This window comes from Stenella coeruleoalba (genome assembly GCF_951394435.1).
Source record: "Stenella coeruleoalba genome assembly, chromosome: 3".
NCBI classification, from domain to species: Eukaryota; Metazoa; Chordata; class Mammalia; order Artiodactyla; family Delphinidae; genus Stenella; species Stenella coeruleoalba.
In genome coordinates this window covers 132549041-132566221 of record NC_137148.1, presented here as the reverse complement: position 1 = coordinate 132566221, position 17181 = coordinate 132549041, and the positions used below count along the sequence as shown (strand labels likewise).

Genomic DNA, 17181 nt, shown 5'->3' with positions numbered 1-17181 from the left:
TAGACAAATGGGACCTAATTAAACTTATAAGCTTTTGCACAGCAAAGGAAATCATCGACAAAACAAAAAGACAACGTACTGAATGGGAGAAGATATTTGCAAATGATACGACTCATAAGGGGTTAATATCCAACACACCTAAACAGCTCATACAACTCAACATCAAAAAAACAAACAACCCAATTAAAAAATGGGCAGAAGAACTGAACAGACATTTTTCCAAAGAGGACATGCTGATGGCCAACAGGCACATGAAGAGATGCTCAATATCGCTAATCATCAGGGAAATGCAAATCAAAGCCACAATGAGCTATCACCTCACACCTGTCAGAATGGTTATCATCAAAAAGAACACAAAATAACATGTTGGCAAGGATGTGGAGAGAAGGGAACCCTCCTATGCTGTTGGTGGAAATGTAAATTGGTGCAGCCAATAAGGAAAACAGTATGGAGTTTCCTTAAAAAACTAAAAATAGAGTTACCATATGATCCAGCAATCCCACTTCTGGGCATATATCCGGAAAAGACAAAAACTCTAATTCGAAAAGACACATGCACCCCAATGTTCACAGCAGCACTATTTATAATCGCCAAGACATGGAAGCAACCTAAATGTCCATCAACAGATGAATGGATAAAAAAGATATTATATGTGTGTGTGTATATATATTGGGTTGGCCAAAAAGTTCGTTTGGGTTTTTCACATGATCTGATGGAAAAACCCGAATGAACTTTTTGGCCAACCTTACGCTCACCACCCCCCACCCCCACACACAAAATGGAATATTACTCAACCGTAAAAAGAACAAAATAGTGCAATTTGCAGCAACATGGATGAACCAAGATATTTTCATACTAAGTGAAGTCAGACAGAGAAAGACAAATATCATATGATTTCACTTATATGTGAAATCTAAAAAAAAGATACAAATGAACTTATTTACAAAACAGAAACAGACTCATAGACATAGAAAACAAATTTATGATTACCAATGTGGGGAGGGAGGAAGGAATAAATTAGGAGTTTGGGATTAACAGATACACACTACCATATATAAAACAGAAAAATAACAAACACCTGTATAGCACAGGGAACTATATTCAATACCTTGTAACACTCTATAATGGAAAAGAATCTGTAAAAGGATATATATGTATAACTGAATCACTTTGCTGTACACCTAAAACTAACACATTGTAAATCAACTACACTTCAATTAAAAAAATAGAAAACAAATAACAACAACAACAACAAAAAACCCAAAAAACAAAACTAGGGATATAGTTTGTAGAGTTACACTGTCAGACTATGAATCCCCTAGGCTCAGGCACCATCTCCGATATCTTGCCCAGTGCAAGTCAATTTGTAAAGATTTAATTCCTCCAGTGAGAAAGGAAAACAAGCCATTAGTTTAGGGCGCAATGTGCTTTGTCTTCTTTATCTTTATCTTCCTCCATTCTCTTTCAGGTTGTATCCTTAGTCATCAGTTTTCATGTGGCCTTCCACAGATCAACGACGACTAGAATATGACCCAGAATCAAGACAAGATGCTCATTTCACTAGTTTGGAAGCAGTTTTAATGGAGATGGAAATGTTTATCAACTCAACACAGGTACCCCAAAATACAAAGCAAAATATCATCTTCAGCTGCATAGCAAATATGATTTAAGAATTTAACATCATTATTTGATCACAAGCGTAAATATAAGTCACCATAAATAAATGTAAATTCATTGTACAAAAATCCCCAACAACTCTTAATACAAATATGGTACATTTGACAGTTTCTGAAACAGAATTTATTTTAACCTTTTAAAACTTAAGTTTTTATTTTTCCTGGTTCTTAGATACACAAAAAATCAAAAGTGGGGGTGGGCAGTAACACCAGGAAGGAAAGAATTATTAAACCCTTTCGGTGTTCGTAAATCGATGCTGCTGGTGAGCCAGGGAAATGAACCGTCTCTCTTAAAGGTGAAGACCTCAATTTACTGGGATCAAATCTCTTGAGGATAATAGGATTCTACCCAGAGGGTCAAATTCAGGGCTATGGATGCAGGGTGGGAGGGGTGAACTGTTGAAATAGCAATCTCATCCAACCGGTGATCCAAATCTCCGCAAAGCAATGGTCAAGGATTTAGAATGATCTCCAGGACTTAATAGCCAGACTTAATCTGAGAGAGTGAGCCAGCTACTGTTCCCAGACAGGAGTGAAGACTCGGAAGGCTCTGGAGCTTAGAAATTTTATGTGGGTTTTGAAGGTGAGTTTTACCTGGTGGTTCTCCCATGTCGTGTAATGCCTCACTTTTGCCTTTGGCATACATCTATGGTCATCAAGAAGAAAAAAATGAGAAATCAGAATAGGAAGTGGCAGCTCCAGACAGGAGGATCTGACAGCTTCCACCCTGACTCACTTTCCTTCCCAACAAATATTTTCTTTCATGGCTCAGAGGGAGCTCAAAGCCCAAGGGTAGCAGTGCAGGGGGCCTCTACAGCAGTGGTCCTCAGACTTTCATGTGCAACAGAACAATCCAGCTTGTGGCAAGTGCAGATTTCTTGACCCTGCTCCCAGAGCTGTAGAATCAATGGGTGTGAGATGGGGCCCAGGAATCTGCAGTAAACGTGGCTAATCTCAGGAGGTCCTGATGTATGTGGCCTTTGGACCATACTTTGGCGAGCCCCACCTCTCCTCCCTGGTGAGCATGAGTGGGTAACACAAACCTCTTGCTATGGACATTTCTTTGCTCTTGCCATGGGGTTGAAGTGGGCCATCTGGTTAATGGCAACCATTTCCATTCATCTGCCCTGAGGGAGGAGATCATTACTGTTCTATTTTCTCTCTTTCTTTTCCTTCCTGGGCCGGGGGAGAAATATCCAATGTCTCACTTTATATGTTCTTACAAGCTCAGGGTCACAGATTCCCTTTGATGATGAGGTGCTCTGCAATGAGAAATTCACTTCCCAAAGGCTTCCATCCTTCTAAACAGTCTCCCCATGCTTGGTAGGAGATTCTGCAGGGAATTTTGGTTCAGGGAAAAGGAAGTAGACACGTCCCTTTGAGATATACCCCATACCTCAAAATCTAAGTTAAGGAACATCAAGGAAGTTGACAGCCAAAGATAAAATGTCTCCGGAATCTTTCAGCTTCTAGGACAACAAAAGTCCTGATTCACTAGAACAGGATTCCTCTTTGGGGTATATTTTGGTATTAAAAGCTCGTTGACAAGTATTATTTATATTCCTTACCTCCTTGACCCCAAGATGTTTCTGGCTTCTATTAAAATAACCCTTTAATATTTTCTTTCTTGTGGCAGTTTTCCTTGATGAGAGATTCTGTGCCAAGAAGTGGCCCCTAATTTGGTCGCTGGCTAATGCTGTGGGCAGTGCATGCCTGGCCTGTTCAAAGCTGTAGCCCCAGTGTCCATTACCCTGTGCAACTTGGTGCTCACTAAGCATTTGCTCAATGAATAAAGGACCCTCTCACCATCAAGCAGATGAGGTGGTCTAATAGCTTTCTGTTTTGAACTATGGAATCCCTGGCTGTGTTCTTAAATACTGCTTCTACATAGCGGTTCTGACCATCTTCTTACCCCAATTCTACTCACCCATTCCAGTTGTGAATGCATTTCTGAATTCTCTCTAGGAGTGCCCTGAGAGGGGAGTCAGAATGTGGTTTTGGGAGTCCATGGAAGGTCAAAGGCAACACCACAACACCATCTACCATGGTACCAATACCAGGAACCTCGTCTCCCATTCACCATGGCTCTCAGCGCCTGGTCCAGGAGTATTCTTGGTGGTAGAATCCCTGGCGTCCAGAGCAGAAGAAGATGCCATCTTGGGAAGTGGAGGGAGGGAACCAGAGGAGGTGAAGATGCTAGGAAGTGGAAGCATGGCCAGGCTGACATCTTGGGGCATCACCACACTCTTTTCTCCATCTCTAAGACTTCAGTCCTGGGGTGGCACGTGGGCATTGGGTTGGAGGTCTCCATCTGAGGAGGAGGTCTTGGGAAGCAACCACAGATGTAGGGGACCACGAGATGGAGAAAGGGTAAAACTAGGGCTCTTAACACAGCTGAGGGAAAAAAAAGTAAAAAAGAAAAAAGCATACACTGCCCTGTTTCTTTTCTTTTTTTTTTTTTTCCATTTACACTATGGAGAAACCACCATGGAGATGTTGTGGGAGAGCATGCACAGGCCCAGCCCTCAGGAGGTGCAGATGTGTTTGGGGAGGTTCTTGTTTCCTTCCAGGTCCATCCCACACAGGGTTGGACCCTGTTGCAGGCTGGTTGTGGCTTTCTCTCTCCTGCTTCTCCTCCAGGTCGAGGGTTTGCAGGACCTTCCGCCTAGCAGGTGGTGGCCAGGGACTGGTGGATGGGTGGTTGGAAGCAGCGCACATGCTCCACAGTGGAACTGTCCGTCTCCACGGACTTCATGTACTTATTCAGGATGGCAAAAACCTCATTGTTCAAGATCTGGTACTTCCTGATCCTGTCTGCCATCTTCTTCAGGGGCTGTAGAAGGACAGGGACGTGCAGGTTAGGGATGGGAGGAGGGGACAGAGAAATCAAGAGAAAGGGAAGAATTCAGTTGAGGGTGGGGTCCAGGGTCCTGATGCTTCAATGATCATGCCACTCTCTTGCTTAAAGGCCTTCTATGGGTGCCCAGAGCTTGACAGTGAAATGTGAACTTGACCATAAAACGCTTTGAGTTTCAAAACTTACCACAAAGCTGCAGTAATCAAAACATGTGGTTCTAGCATGAAGACAGACAAATGGACCAATGAAACAGACAGCCCAGATATAAACCCTTTCATATATGGTCAAATGATTTCTGACAAGGGTGCCCACAACATTCAATGGAAAAAGAATGGTCTTCTCAATAGACGGTGCTGGGAAAACTGGATATCCACACACAGAAGAAGTTGGATTCTTACTTTACACCATATACAAAACATTAGCTCAAAATGGATTAAAGACCTAAACATGAGAGTGAAAACTTTAAAACTCTTAGAAGAAAACAGAGGAAAAGCGTTACGACATTGAGTTTGGCAATGATTTCTTGGATATGACACCAAAGCACAGGTAATAAATAATAAATTGGAATACATCAAAATTAAAAACTTATTTGCATTAAAGGACACTATCAACAGAGTGAAAAGGCGACCCAAAGAATGAAAGAAAACATTTTCAAATCATATATCTGATAAGGGATTAATACCCAGAATATAGAAAGAACACCTGCAATTAAATAACAGCAAAACAAACAAACAAACAAAAACAAGCCAAATGACCCAACTAAACAGTGAGCAAAACACCTGAATAGACATTCCTCCAAAGAAGATAAACACATAGCCAATAAGCACATGAAAAGATGCTAATATCACTAATTGCTAAGGAAATGTGAATCAAAACCACAATGAGATACCACTTCACACACATTAAAATGGCTATTTCCAAAGATACACAGAAAATAACAAGTGCTGGGGAAGATACAGAGAAATTGGAACTCCTGTGCATTGCTGGTGGGAATGTAAAATGGTGTGGTCACTATGGAAAACAGTATGGTGGTCCTCAAAACATTAAAATCAGAATTACCACATGATCCAGCAATTCCAATTTTAGGTATATACCCCAAAGCAATGAAAGCAGGGTCTTGAACAGTTATTTGTACACTCATGATCACAGCAGCACGATTCACAACAGCCAAAATGCGGGAGCAACTCAAGCGTCCATCGACAGACGAATGGATAAACAAAATGCGGTGTATACGTACAATGGAATATTATTCAGCCTTTAAAGGAAGGAAATACTGACATGCTACAACAGGGTGAGCCTTGAACACATTATGCCGAGTGAGAATTCCACTTATACGAAGTACCTCTAGAGCAGTCAAACTCACAGAGAAAGAAGGTGGAAGGGTGGTTACCAGAGGCTGAGGGGAGGGAGAATGGCGAGTTACTGTTTCCTAGGCACAGAGTTTCAGCTGGGGAAGATGAAAAGTTCTGAAGATGGAGGTGGTGATGGTTGCGTAACAAGGTGAGTGAATTTAATGCAGTAAACAGTTAAAGATAGCTAAAACAGCAAATTTTATGTAACGTATGTTCTACCTCAAAGCAAACAAAAAACCTTTGAGGTGGCTCCTGCCTCTTTCTCCTCTCAGCAGGTCCTGCAGACCCACCCTCTGTTCCAGCCATACATCTTCATGCCTCTGTGCCTTTGCTCTAGCTGTTCCCTCTGCCTAGAACATTCTCCCCATCCCGCACCCCATTTTCTGCCTGGCTATTTGCAGCGGGTCATTCTGGACTTTGCCCAAGCATCGCCTCTAGGGGAGCCTTCTGAGGCCCCTGCCCAGCCCCTCAGCCTGCTTTAGACAGCCCTTCTTGATGCTCCCGCAGCAGCCTTGCCTACCCGACACACGACAGCGGCGCTCATCCCATCCCCGTGGCTGCACAACTTTCGTGTTCTGTCAGAGTTTGTGCAGATGACGAAGCAGCATTAGCAGAGTCTGACTGGCACAGGGAAGGTGTGTTTCAGGTCTGGAGGCTGGCCCTGCCCTGCGGGGTGACGTGATTCATCCCAGTGGGTTACGAGCCAGTGACTCACGGCTTCTTACGAGAAGGTCACCAGCTGCTGAATGTCTCCGTACCTACCTGCTGCGGTGTGGGGAGCTGGCCTCCATAAGCAGCTCCCCCTCCTCTGCCGATGAAAGACCTGCTGGTCAGGCCTGGCCCCCACTCCCAGGACCCAGCCACGAGCTGCTTACCACATTCTTAATGATTTCATCCTTCCCGTCCTGCCTCTGTACTTTCAGCAGGTGGTAGCAGAAGTCGAACAGGTCGAAGCGACGCTGCTGGCCCAGCAGGACGATGATGGAGCAGCCAGCCCAGTTCAGGCCATCTCCGAAACACTGCCTGGGAGTGGGAGAGGAAGCAGCTGGAGTGAGAAGCAGGAGGCAGAGGGGGAAGGGACCCTCATCTTGGACCAGCAGTACAGCTAGTGAGCTGGCTCACCTCTGGGCCAATTCTCTTAATCTGTAGAAGGGGTACAAGGGAAGCTGTGAGTGTAGACTCATTTGTTCCTGGGACTGTGGTTATATTATAAGCCCTGCTAGCCATAAAGAGGTGTCAGTCTGTCACTCCACTAATGTAAGAAAAATCAGCTTTGAAGAAGACAAATTTGCAAGAAAAAAAATCCAACCAGTCTTTGAGATATATGTAGCCAGTTAGAATTCTGATGAAGCTCTGTCTTGGCTCTGGAAAGGAACCAGAGAACACCTGGGAGGGGAAGGGTGGTTTCAAACCAGGAGACCAGCTGGCCAGTGTAGGTGGAGAGGGCAGGGACTGGGGGTGGGGGAGGGACACGATGGGGCATGAACAGACGCTGCTGGTGTGCAGGGCTGCCAGTCCTCTTGGGTCTGGTGAAGCCCAGCCTGCACGCCCCCAACTCTCAACAGCCACCTGGGCAATCTGGGAGGCCGTGGGGCATCTCTTGGCTGGATCGCTCGCCCCTGAATGCAGCGCAGCCCACTGGGAAGGTTTCCCAGCTTCCCCACCGCTGTCGCGGAAAGTGCAGCTGCTCTGGAAACAGCCTTCCCGTCCCACTCCCAGCACCACTCTCTCGGGGAGGCCTCTCTGGCCCCTGTGCGTGTTTCCTCCAGAGCTCCTGGCTCCTGGAGGGCAGGCCTTGTCTGCCCTCTTCACCACTCTGCTCTTGCTGTGTAGCTGGGTGAGTGACGGGAGAATGGGGCTCTGCTTCTGTCTTCTCTGAGAACAGGACTGGGTTCCTCTCAAAGGCACCCCTGCTTTTTAGGAGCAGAGGCCTCATGAGCAAGGTGGGGCCCACCTTCTGCCAGGGGAGCCTGTCTCTGTTCTACGACCCCTGGAGCTCTGCTGGGGTGGGCGGTGAGATCTTAATACCAAGCCCTCGCCAGAGCTCCCCCCCCCCGCCCCTTCCATAGGCCCAGCTTCTAGTCCCGTGAAGACAGGCCCTGAGAGGTCCAAGGCCCCGATGTGCACACACTCCATGTCTGTCTTCAACCACTTGGAGCCTTCCCTGTGGGGTCCCCTTCTCCCCTCTAAGAGCTGAATCCTAAGCAGTGTTCCAGCTCAGCTGTCGTCTGTGAATTAAATTCCTATAATCCACTTGTCTCTCTTCATGGGCATCTGTTGTCCTTCCTGCCCTCGCTGCCAAGGGACCTCATTCGATGCACCTTATATCTATTTTCTAGTCTTCTCTTGGCCCTGTCAACCCCACATACCAGGAACTGTCTACTTTTGCTCTGCACAGATGCATGTCCGGCACCTAGAACCCTGATCGACATACAGCACGTGCTCAACAAACCGTTGTTGGACAACCCCGCCCCTGCCCTCCTTTCTGGTTGAGCTCTGGCTGCCTGATGGCTCTTCGGGTGGGGGATGAGCAGGTTGGAGGGGCGACCCCACCTTCCCTGGGGCTACTCACTCAGCTGTGAACTCGTTGGTCCCCACGGGGATGCAGTAGACGAACTGCATGGCACTCCACAGCCGGTGGAACTCCACGCACTCGTCGACGTGCATGACGCCGTTGGTGGGCGGGGGGCCCCGCCAGATGGGGTCCTGCAGGTAGCTCCGGATGCGGGTCAGGATGACCTCGAACATGGACAGGCCGCAGCACAGCCGCTCCTTGGTCAGGAGGTCGCCCTCCCGAGCGATGGCGATTTGCTGGGAACGGGAGAGTACATACACCTGCCAGTCACACCTCAGACCCCATTTTCTACCTCTCACCCGATATTCCCAAACCCCAGAGCTGGCTGCATCTGTAATTCATTCACCAGAACTGAGGTCTTGCCCAGAGCAGGGCACTAACTTTATAAACCTGAGTTCAATCGCAGGGGGAAGTCTTGGGGTAAGTAAAATCGAGGAGCCATTGCTAGAGGAATAGTATAAAAAAATTTCAATCCACCTATATAATGAAATGCTAGGTAGCCTTTGAAAAGACTGAGATGATGCTACTACTAGTACTATTGCTACTACTGTACTGTTACGACTACTAGCACACACTCACTGTGTGTGTAACACACCAGGCCCTGTTCTATGCATTCGTTAAGTACTTACCTTATTTACTCCTTACATAAACCCCATGAAGAAGATGCCATTATTATCCCCATTTTATTGAAGAAGAAACTGAGGTTCAGAGAGGCAGTCAGTGAGTGGAAAAGTTGGGATTTGAATCCTAGTAGTCTAGAGCTGTGGATTAAATTGTTAAGTGAATAGAGCAAGTTGCAGAAGAGGACGTGTACTACAATCCTATTAAAAGACATCAGTAACACAATCCCACAGACAGACACACAAAACTGTACGCATGTATGTGTGTGGGGGGGTGAGAGTGTAAAACATTCTAGAAGGATTAACATCAGTTGTGGGAACAGATGGGCTTGGAGAAGCAGGTGGGGTTTTCACTTTTTACTATAAATACTTCTGTACAGTTGAATGTGCATATAAGCATATGTTACTCTTAAAAATTTGTCGCTGATTTTACAGGTTATTCCTCCAAGTTCTCTGACCACTGTTAACAATCTTCCTTAATAATTTAAACTGGTTTCTCATATGGCATCTGGTTACTACGTCTCTAATAATCAGCCAGCTAGACTAGTACTTCAAAACACATTACCGTCTGCAGGAGCAGAAAATATCTAGGGGTCGAGGTCTCAAAGCCATGTGCAAGGATAACAGATATTAACATCTAAGGTCCAAGTACAATCTCCAAATCTAGGGACAAAGCTTAAGAGGGCCGGCTTCAGAGACAGAGAGGTCCACAGGGCACTCCTGGGATCAGTTCCCCAGAGGGCGGGCGCGCCCGAGAGCTCAGTGTACAGTGTGGCTGGGTGGAGTCTGCCTGCTTGCTCCCTGCACGCTCCCCACACCCTACAGCCCCTAGAAAGAGGGCGGCCTCAATTAAATTAATCCATGAAGGGAAGTAAATCAGGAAACACCAGCGCTGGAGCCCTTTAGGAATGTGGGTCAGGAGTGTAGCTGTCATGACAGCTATAAACTGAAAGAAGTCTAGGACGAAAAACGTGAATTGGGGAAGAAGAGCTTACGACCTGTGTTTCGAACACAAGAGGGAACCCTGATTCACGGTGACTCATCTTGATTCTGGTGGCAGAGAAAGATCGCTCCAGCGCAGAGAAGCTGCCACAGTTAGCTAGAAATACTTCTTTTCAAAAACCCTGACCCCAGTGCTTGACTCTGTTCTCACCAGGCAACTCCCTGTGGTAGTATCTGGACCCTGACAGGGCTCTCCACTTTAGAAAGAGAGTGCCTGGTACAGCGAAGATGCTCAGTAAATAAAGAACCCACGTCTGTTCTCGAGCCATGATTATTCTCCTTCAGAAATTAATACAGAGAGTTCTGGCTTACTAGTTAACCTGTGCATTTAGTTAGTCTGTATCAGTCCTCAGGGCCTGACAACTGTGGGAGGATCTAAAGAATTAGCAACAGGGTTTATAAACCTGCAGACAGATTTTGAACTCTAATGACCCCCCCCCCAATCAGAGCCAACCAAAGGGCCTTGACTGAAATGGTTAGGGGCTTTGCCCCTTTCCTGAAAAACTGTTTACCTTTATGGGTTTTCCTATGAGCTACAAGAGTAAAATCTGGAAAAAAAAATTGTAAAAATGTTATAAGAAAATAAAAATCTCCCATAAATCCCATCACCCACAGATGAGCTTTCTTAAAATACTTATGTATGATTTATTTGTGTTTATGTATGTGAGCGTGTATATGTATCTATTTTAACACAGTTTGGGTCACACTATCTACATTGTTTTTTTCTCTTAAGATACTGGTACTAAAAATAAATTTCCTTTAGTATATTCAGTAATATGGTTTTTTAATGGCTACATAAAATGGCCATTGACATACGTCATTTACTTAGTTCTCTATTCCTGTTGGTTATTTTAAATTGCTCGCAAGTTTTCATCATTATAGACAACTCGTAAGTAATTATCCTTATATATTACACTTTTTGAGCTTCTCTCTGGTTATCTTCTTAGGATAAAATCCTAGAACTGTTCAGTCAAAGAGTATAAGCAGTTTTAAAAGGCTTTTGTTACATAGTGACAAATTAGTCCCAAGAAAAGCTGAACCACTGTACACCTGTCTGTGTCAAGTCTGTTCCTTGTGCCTTTAGCAGTTACTTCATTATCATGAAGAAAAGTTCTTAGCCAACTTGCGAAATGAAGAGCTATATCCTTCTCTTTCACGTTTCATTGATCACTGGTAAAGCGGAACACTTTTTCTCCTGTTTGCTGGCATTTATATTTCTTAGGCTGTGAGTTTTCTTTCATGCCCTTTTTTCTTTCTTTTTGCTTTTAATTATTTATTTATTTATTTTTGGCTGCATTGGGTCTTTGTTGCTGCACATGGGCTTTCTCTAGTTGCCGTGAGCGGGGGCTACTCTTCGTTGCGGTGCGTGGGCTTCTCATTGCGGCGGCTTCTCTTGTTGCAGAGCACGGGCTCTAGGCACTCAGGCTTCAGTAGCTGTGGCACGCGGACTCAGTAGTTGTGGCTTGCGGGCTCTAGAGCGCTGGGTCAGTAGTTGCGGCACGCGGGCTTAGTTGCTCCATGGCATATGGGATCTTCCTGGACCAGGGCTCAAACCCGTGTCCCCTGCACTGGCAGGCGTATTCTTAACCACCGCGCCACCAGGGAAGCCCTCTTTTTTCTTTTGATATGAGTGTCCTTCTAATCTGAAAAAGTGCACTGAAGATTGTTTGTTGCATACACCCTCAATCTGTGACTTTGTGTTTCATATATATATATATATATATATATATATATATATATATATATATATATATACTATGTGTGTATATTTAACATAAATTTTAGCCATTTCTGTTCCACTCAGTGGGGAATTTTTTTCTCTCTCTTTCTGCCATTCTTTTCTGAGTTAACAAGGGTATAGAAAAAGCATCTGTGAAATCATGTGGAAACATATTTCTGCATGGAGTACTTTGATTACATTTAGGTTACTTTGGAGAAAAATATCTCCATGCTCGCTCTTTCCTTTCTGTTTTTTAGAAGCTTTTTACTTATTTGTTTATCACAGTGATTGTGAAAGGCAGCTCAGCTAAAAAGACAAAACAGCTATTCGCCCATTTTATAGATGGGAAAACAAAGACCAAGATATTAAATGTCTAGCACTAGATTATGCAACAATTCAGGGGTAAAGCTGGAAAGAGGAGTCCTTCAACTCCCTGACAGAACGTTAATTCATGATAGCACTGGGCAACAAACCAGGTCACCTCAATTTTTCCTAGAAACAAATACAAGCAATGCAATACAGTTAAACTCTCCCAACATTAAACATGTAGCAGAATTTCCCTGTCACCGACCTAGAAGTTATGTGAGTTCCCTGAACCCCAGCAAGCTTGGACGTTCATATTTTAAAAATGTTTCTCTGGTCTACAGGAGGACTAAGTTTTGGACTATTTCTTAAGGGCTGGGAGACTTATAAAACGGGCATTTCCTCTCCGGCAGAATGTCTAGGCTTTTGTTTGTTAAACATCAGCATTTGACAAATTGAGATTTCTATCAGTCCCAAGGAAATAGTGTTCATCAGAACAGGGAAGGAATTCACAGACTTCTAAGTGGAAACACATGCCGAAGCCTGGGTGTGAGAGGCCAGATTCTTGTAGGATGACACCAACAGTGGAGCAGACACATTTATATGTCGCTGGCTTGGGGGATTTCTCCCTAGAAGGCAATCTTTAGAGGATCTCCTGTGTTCAGCCCCGGAAGGCCAAAAAAGAAAATGTGCACATTTTACAGTATCTACATTCTCTCTGTGGTGACTAAACAACCCAAATGTCACTAAGTGTTTAGTCACTGTTTTCAGTAGGAGGTGGGTGGCCTGCAGGGGGTGTGGCTGGGGCTGCTCATCAGTGTGACACCTGGGCAGATGGGGCCCTGTCATGGGCTCCAACACTTGCCACGTTTTGCGAGAGAAGAGGCCGCCTTCCGCCCTCTGCGGAGGATGAGAATTCTTCTGATTCATGAGCTTTTGTGATGATAGGAGAGAGGACCTTAGGGATGCTAGTCCAAGAGCGGATCTGAATCCTAAACCTTTTAAACAGTCGGTTTTGGGTTTTGTGGAACAGAACAAGCCATACTGGCTTGTCTCGCTGCAGTGCCCTGTTTTCTCTTCTTCCTGAATTCCTACCCTGATCCGTGCCCTGCCCCACCACCAAATGCTTGATTCAACTTGAATCAACTTGAAAGGAGACAGCACATGCTGTTTGTTTCATCCCTTTCCCCCTCCAAAGTGTCTTCTTTCCTGACTGCCTGCACGGTTTGTGAGTTCTCCAAAGGCAGGGGTCCTGTTTTACTCATCTCCATGTTCAGGTTTGTAAAAATGAGCTTTAATTACAGATTTAACACCTGAGCTCATTCACCTTCAAAAATATTAGAACATTACAGATAAAGCTGCCTTCTTTGATCTCCCCACCCATCTCTGTCCCTTTCATCTTTCTTCAGAGGTTGCCACCATTATGAACTGGGTGTTTTTCATTTCCTAGGAAAAGTTTTACTTAATATGGTTTTTTGATATGTGTTTAAAAAAAATACAAATAGCATCACACTCCATGACCTGTAGTGCAACTTGCTTTATTCACCTAACCATGTGTTTATGGTCTGTCCACACTGATGCATCTAGATCTGATTTTTTTCTTTTCATTATTATGTAGCAGGTATTCATCATTTGAATGATTTTACCACATTTTATTTAGTCAACACTCTACTGACTGACATTTAGGTTGTTTCCAGTTTTTTGCTTTAACAAACAATGCCGTGGTAAACATCTTGTGTTCCTGTAAGAGTTTTTTTTAGCAAAGATACCCAGAGATGAACTGCCGGTTCACAGGGCGTACGGTTCTAATTCTGAGAGATAACTCAGCAGAATTCTTAATACCTAACGGGGAGTGACAGATACTTGTCTGACTTCCTTCTTTCTTGGCAGGATAGATGATACTGGGTGCAGGCCTGACAGTCAACAAAACTCATTCGAGACCTGCCCTTGCCACTAACAGGCTGTGTGCTGTTAGACTTTCTGTTTCTCTCTCTGGGCCTCAGTTTCCCCATCTGTACAATGAGGAGGTTGGACCAAATGCTCTCTCTCCCTCTAAAGTTCCTTTTGGTTCTCCGAGTCCGTGATAGGAGGATCGTACCTGAGGGGTCCCCAGCCGCTCTATCAGAGGGACCAGGTGAAGTGGCGCGTACTTGGCTTCCAGGCGTTTCATCCGGACCTCCAAACGCTCCCCCTCTGCAAAAGGAACAGTAGGCAGAAAATGAGATCCAGGTCACACCGGGGGAAATGGGGAAGGAAGAGCTCTCAGAGGACCTGGTGACGTATTTGTATTCCAGCACTTGGATGGAGCGTGTAGAACTGTTTTCCCTGGTTCTGGCAAGTGTGATCAGGACTCACTACAAGGAAAATGTTCTATTATCTGTGCCCAACAGTGGAATCATCTACCTCATGGGGTGGTGAGTTCCCCATCACTTGAAGGATTTAGACCAACCAAGCTAGACAGCAACTTACTAGGGATATTCTAGAAGGACCAAGGCCTGGAGCATTTGGAGCACACATTTCCAATTCTGTGACTGCCCAATAGCTGTCCAAAGCTCTCAACTTCTCCGTTTCTGACTGCACATCTGAGTTTATTGGGATTAAGTGAGCATGAGGTGCAAATTCAGACTGGCCATTCAGCTGCTGGCAGTGGTTTCTTACCTTTGATGTAGACTCTAGGCAAGATGTTTTGGAAGGGTGCAGCATGGAGCAAATCACAGACTTCCTCCTGAGACTGAAAACAGAGAAGGAGGGAAAGAAAGAGAAAACCATTTTTATTTTAAATCAGAAAGAATTTTCATTACTAAAAGCTTGAACACTGGAGTCAGCCAGACCTGGGTTCAAATCCTAACACTTCTACTTAACTAGCTGTGGGATCTTAAGCACGTTGCTTAACCTCTCTGAGCCTATTCATTTATCTGCAAAATGAGGATGAGAACAGTACCTATTTTAATGGGTTACTGTGAGGATGAAGTGAGAGAACGTATAGCCTCATAGCACAGACCCTGGACATAATGAGTGTGCAGTACATTTTCATTACAATCTTATAAGGAATTTGTTGAAAGAATTCAAAGTGGCAGTGGGATCAAATAGAGATGATGGACCCAGACTATGTTCATCTGGTTGGCTGTGAGGCCTATGGGCTCAAAGCAGGTAGCTAGACCAATCCTCCAATCCAGTCATACAGGATGCCTCTGTGTGAAGGCCTGGGTCTGGTTGCTTTTCTCCACCCCAGACTCCAACTGGTGAGGGAAGAGGGACTAGGACCCAGACAGGTTTTGATGGGGACTCTTTATGCATAAAAGTAAAGGCTAAAAGCAAACGTGTACTACAAAGCCTGGAGGAGAAAGTTTGGGGGAGGACAGGCCTGGAAGATATGGTCAAATGGGCTTACTGTACCAGGACCAGCTCATGATCACTGGATTTCAGTGACGGGGAAGGGGACCTACACGAGCCACCCTCCACGGGTCTTGGTTTCTCTTCTTTAAACTGTGTGGGGATCTGGATTAGGTAAGATCCAGCCTTCATTCAACTCTGATACTCTTGGCTTCTAAAGAATCTTGAGAAAATTAGGATTGTGAGGGCCCTTGGCTTCCTAAACCAGGCATGGGTAGAACATGGCCATCCTGGAAATCTAGCAGGCCAGCTGCTCAAGAAAGAAACCCCTAAACTCCCTCAGTCTTTGAAGTCAGGATGACAGAAGGAGGACAACTGAACTCTCCAGAGAGACCTGCTTGATCTGACTGTCATTCTCAGTTTCTTAGCCAGAGGGGAAATTTCCTCACTTTCTTAATTAATCTATTCCTCCCCAAACCAGTAAATTAAGTAACTTGGTCTTTACTGCTATGTCTAAGCTTAGATCCTTTGATTCATCATATAATCTGAAAACTTGCCTATTGATTATTCAGGCTACTCTTCATTCATTAACATGGTGAATTACATGGATTGATTTTTTTTTTAATTTTTTAAATTTATTTTTGGCTGCATTGGGTCTTCATTGCTGCACGTGGGCTTGCTCTAGTTGCGGCGAGCAGGGGCTACTCTTCATTGTGGTGTGCAGGATTCTCATTGCCGTGGCTTCTCTTGTTGTGCAACACAGGCTCTAGGCACGCGGGCTTCAGTAGTTGTGGTGCGCTGGCTCAGTAGTGTGGCACACAGGCTTAGCTGCTCCGCGGCATGTGGGATCTTCCCGGACCAGGGCTCGAACCTGTGTCCCCTGCATTGGCAGGTGGATTCTTAATCACTGCACCACCAGGGAAGTCCCTATATGGATTGATTTTTGAATGATGAACCAGCCTTGCATTCTTGGGGTAAACTTCACTTGGTTGTGATGCATTATCCTTCTTATGTATTGGTGGATTTTATTTGCTAATAATTTTTTGGGGATTTTTACTCTATATCCATTAGAGACACTGATTTGGAGTTTTCAAGTGTCGTCGGTGTTGGCATTAGGGGGAAATGCCGACCTCATAAGTTGGAAAGAGTTCTATTTTTTCTATTTTCTGGAATTGTTATTATTTCTTCCTTAAATTTTTGGTATTCTACTTTCTGGAATTTCTATTTTCTGGAATTGTTATTATTTCTTCCTTAAATTTTTGGTAGAATTCACAAGTGAAACCAGCTGTATCTGGAGTTTTCTTTGTTGGAAGTCTTTTTTTTTTTTTTTTAACTAGGTATACAATTTCTTTAGCACATATAGTACTGTTCAAGTTATCGATTTTTTTTTAAGTGAGTTTTGGGGTTTTCTGTGACTCAAAGACTTAATTCCTTTCATCTAAGTTTAATTTATGGGCTTAGGGTTGCTTGTAGTATGCCTTTATTATCCTTGTGATGTCTGTGAGATCTATAGTGATATCCCTATTTCATAACTGATACTGGTAATTTGTCTCTTCTCTTTTTTTTTCTTGGTCTGGCTAGAGGTTTATGAATTTTATCGATTTTTTTTTCCCAAAGAATCATCTTTTAGTTTCATTTATATTTCCCTATAGTGTTTCTGCTTTCAATGTTGCTGATTTCTGTTCTTATCTTTATTATGTCCATTCTTCTGATTGCTTTGGGTTTAATTTGCTTTTCTTTCTC

The 17181-nt window shown here is 44.3% G+C and overlaps 1 protein-coding gene across 2 annotated transcripts in view; it reads right to left on the bottom strand.

The window, feature by feature from the left end:
- Positions 1–806: 806 nt before the first annotated feature.
- Positions 807–17181, bottom strand: part of CYFIP2 (cytoplasmic FMR1 interacting protein 2) — a 113459-nt gene continuing 97084 nt past the window's right edge. For both annotated transcript variants that reach the window (XM_079916544.1, XM_079916545.1), the window contains 5 exons: positions 14764–14836; positions 14204–14298; positions 8458–8696; positions 6761–6908; positions 807–4509 (listed from right to left, as the gene is read on the bottom strand). In XM_079916544.1, the coding sequence (XP_079772670.1) occupies positions 4342–4509; positions 6761–6908; positions 8458–8696; positions 14204–14298; positions 14764–14836 (723 nt within the window). In that variant the 3' untranslated portion in view covers positions 807–4341. The remainder of the gene's footprint in view (positions 4510–6760; positions 6909–8457; positions 8697–14203; positions 14299–14763; positions 14837–17181) is intronic.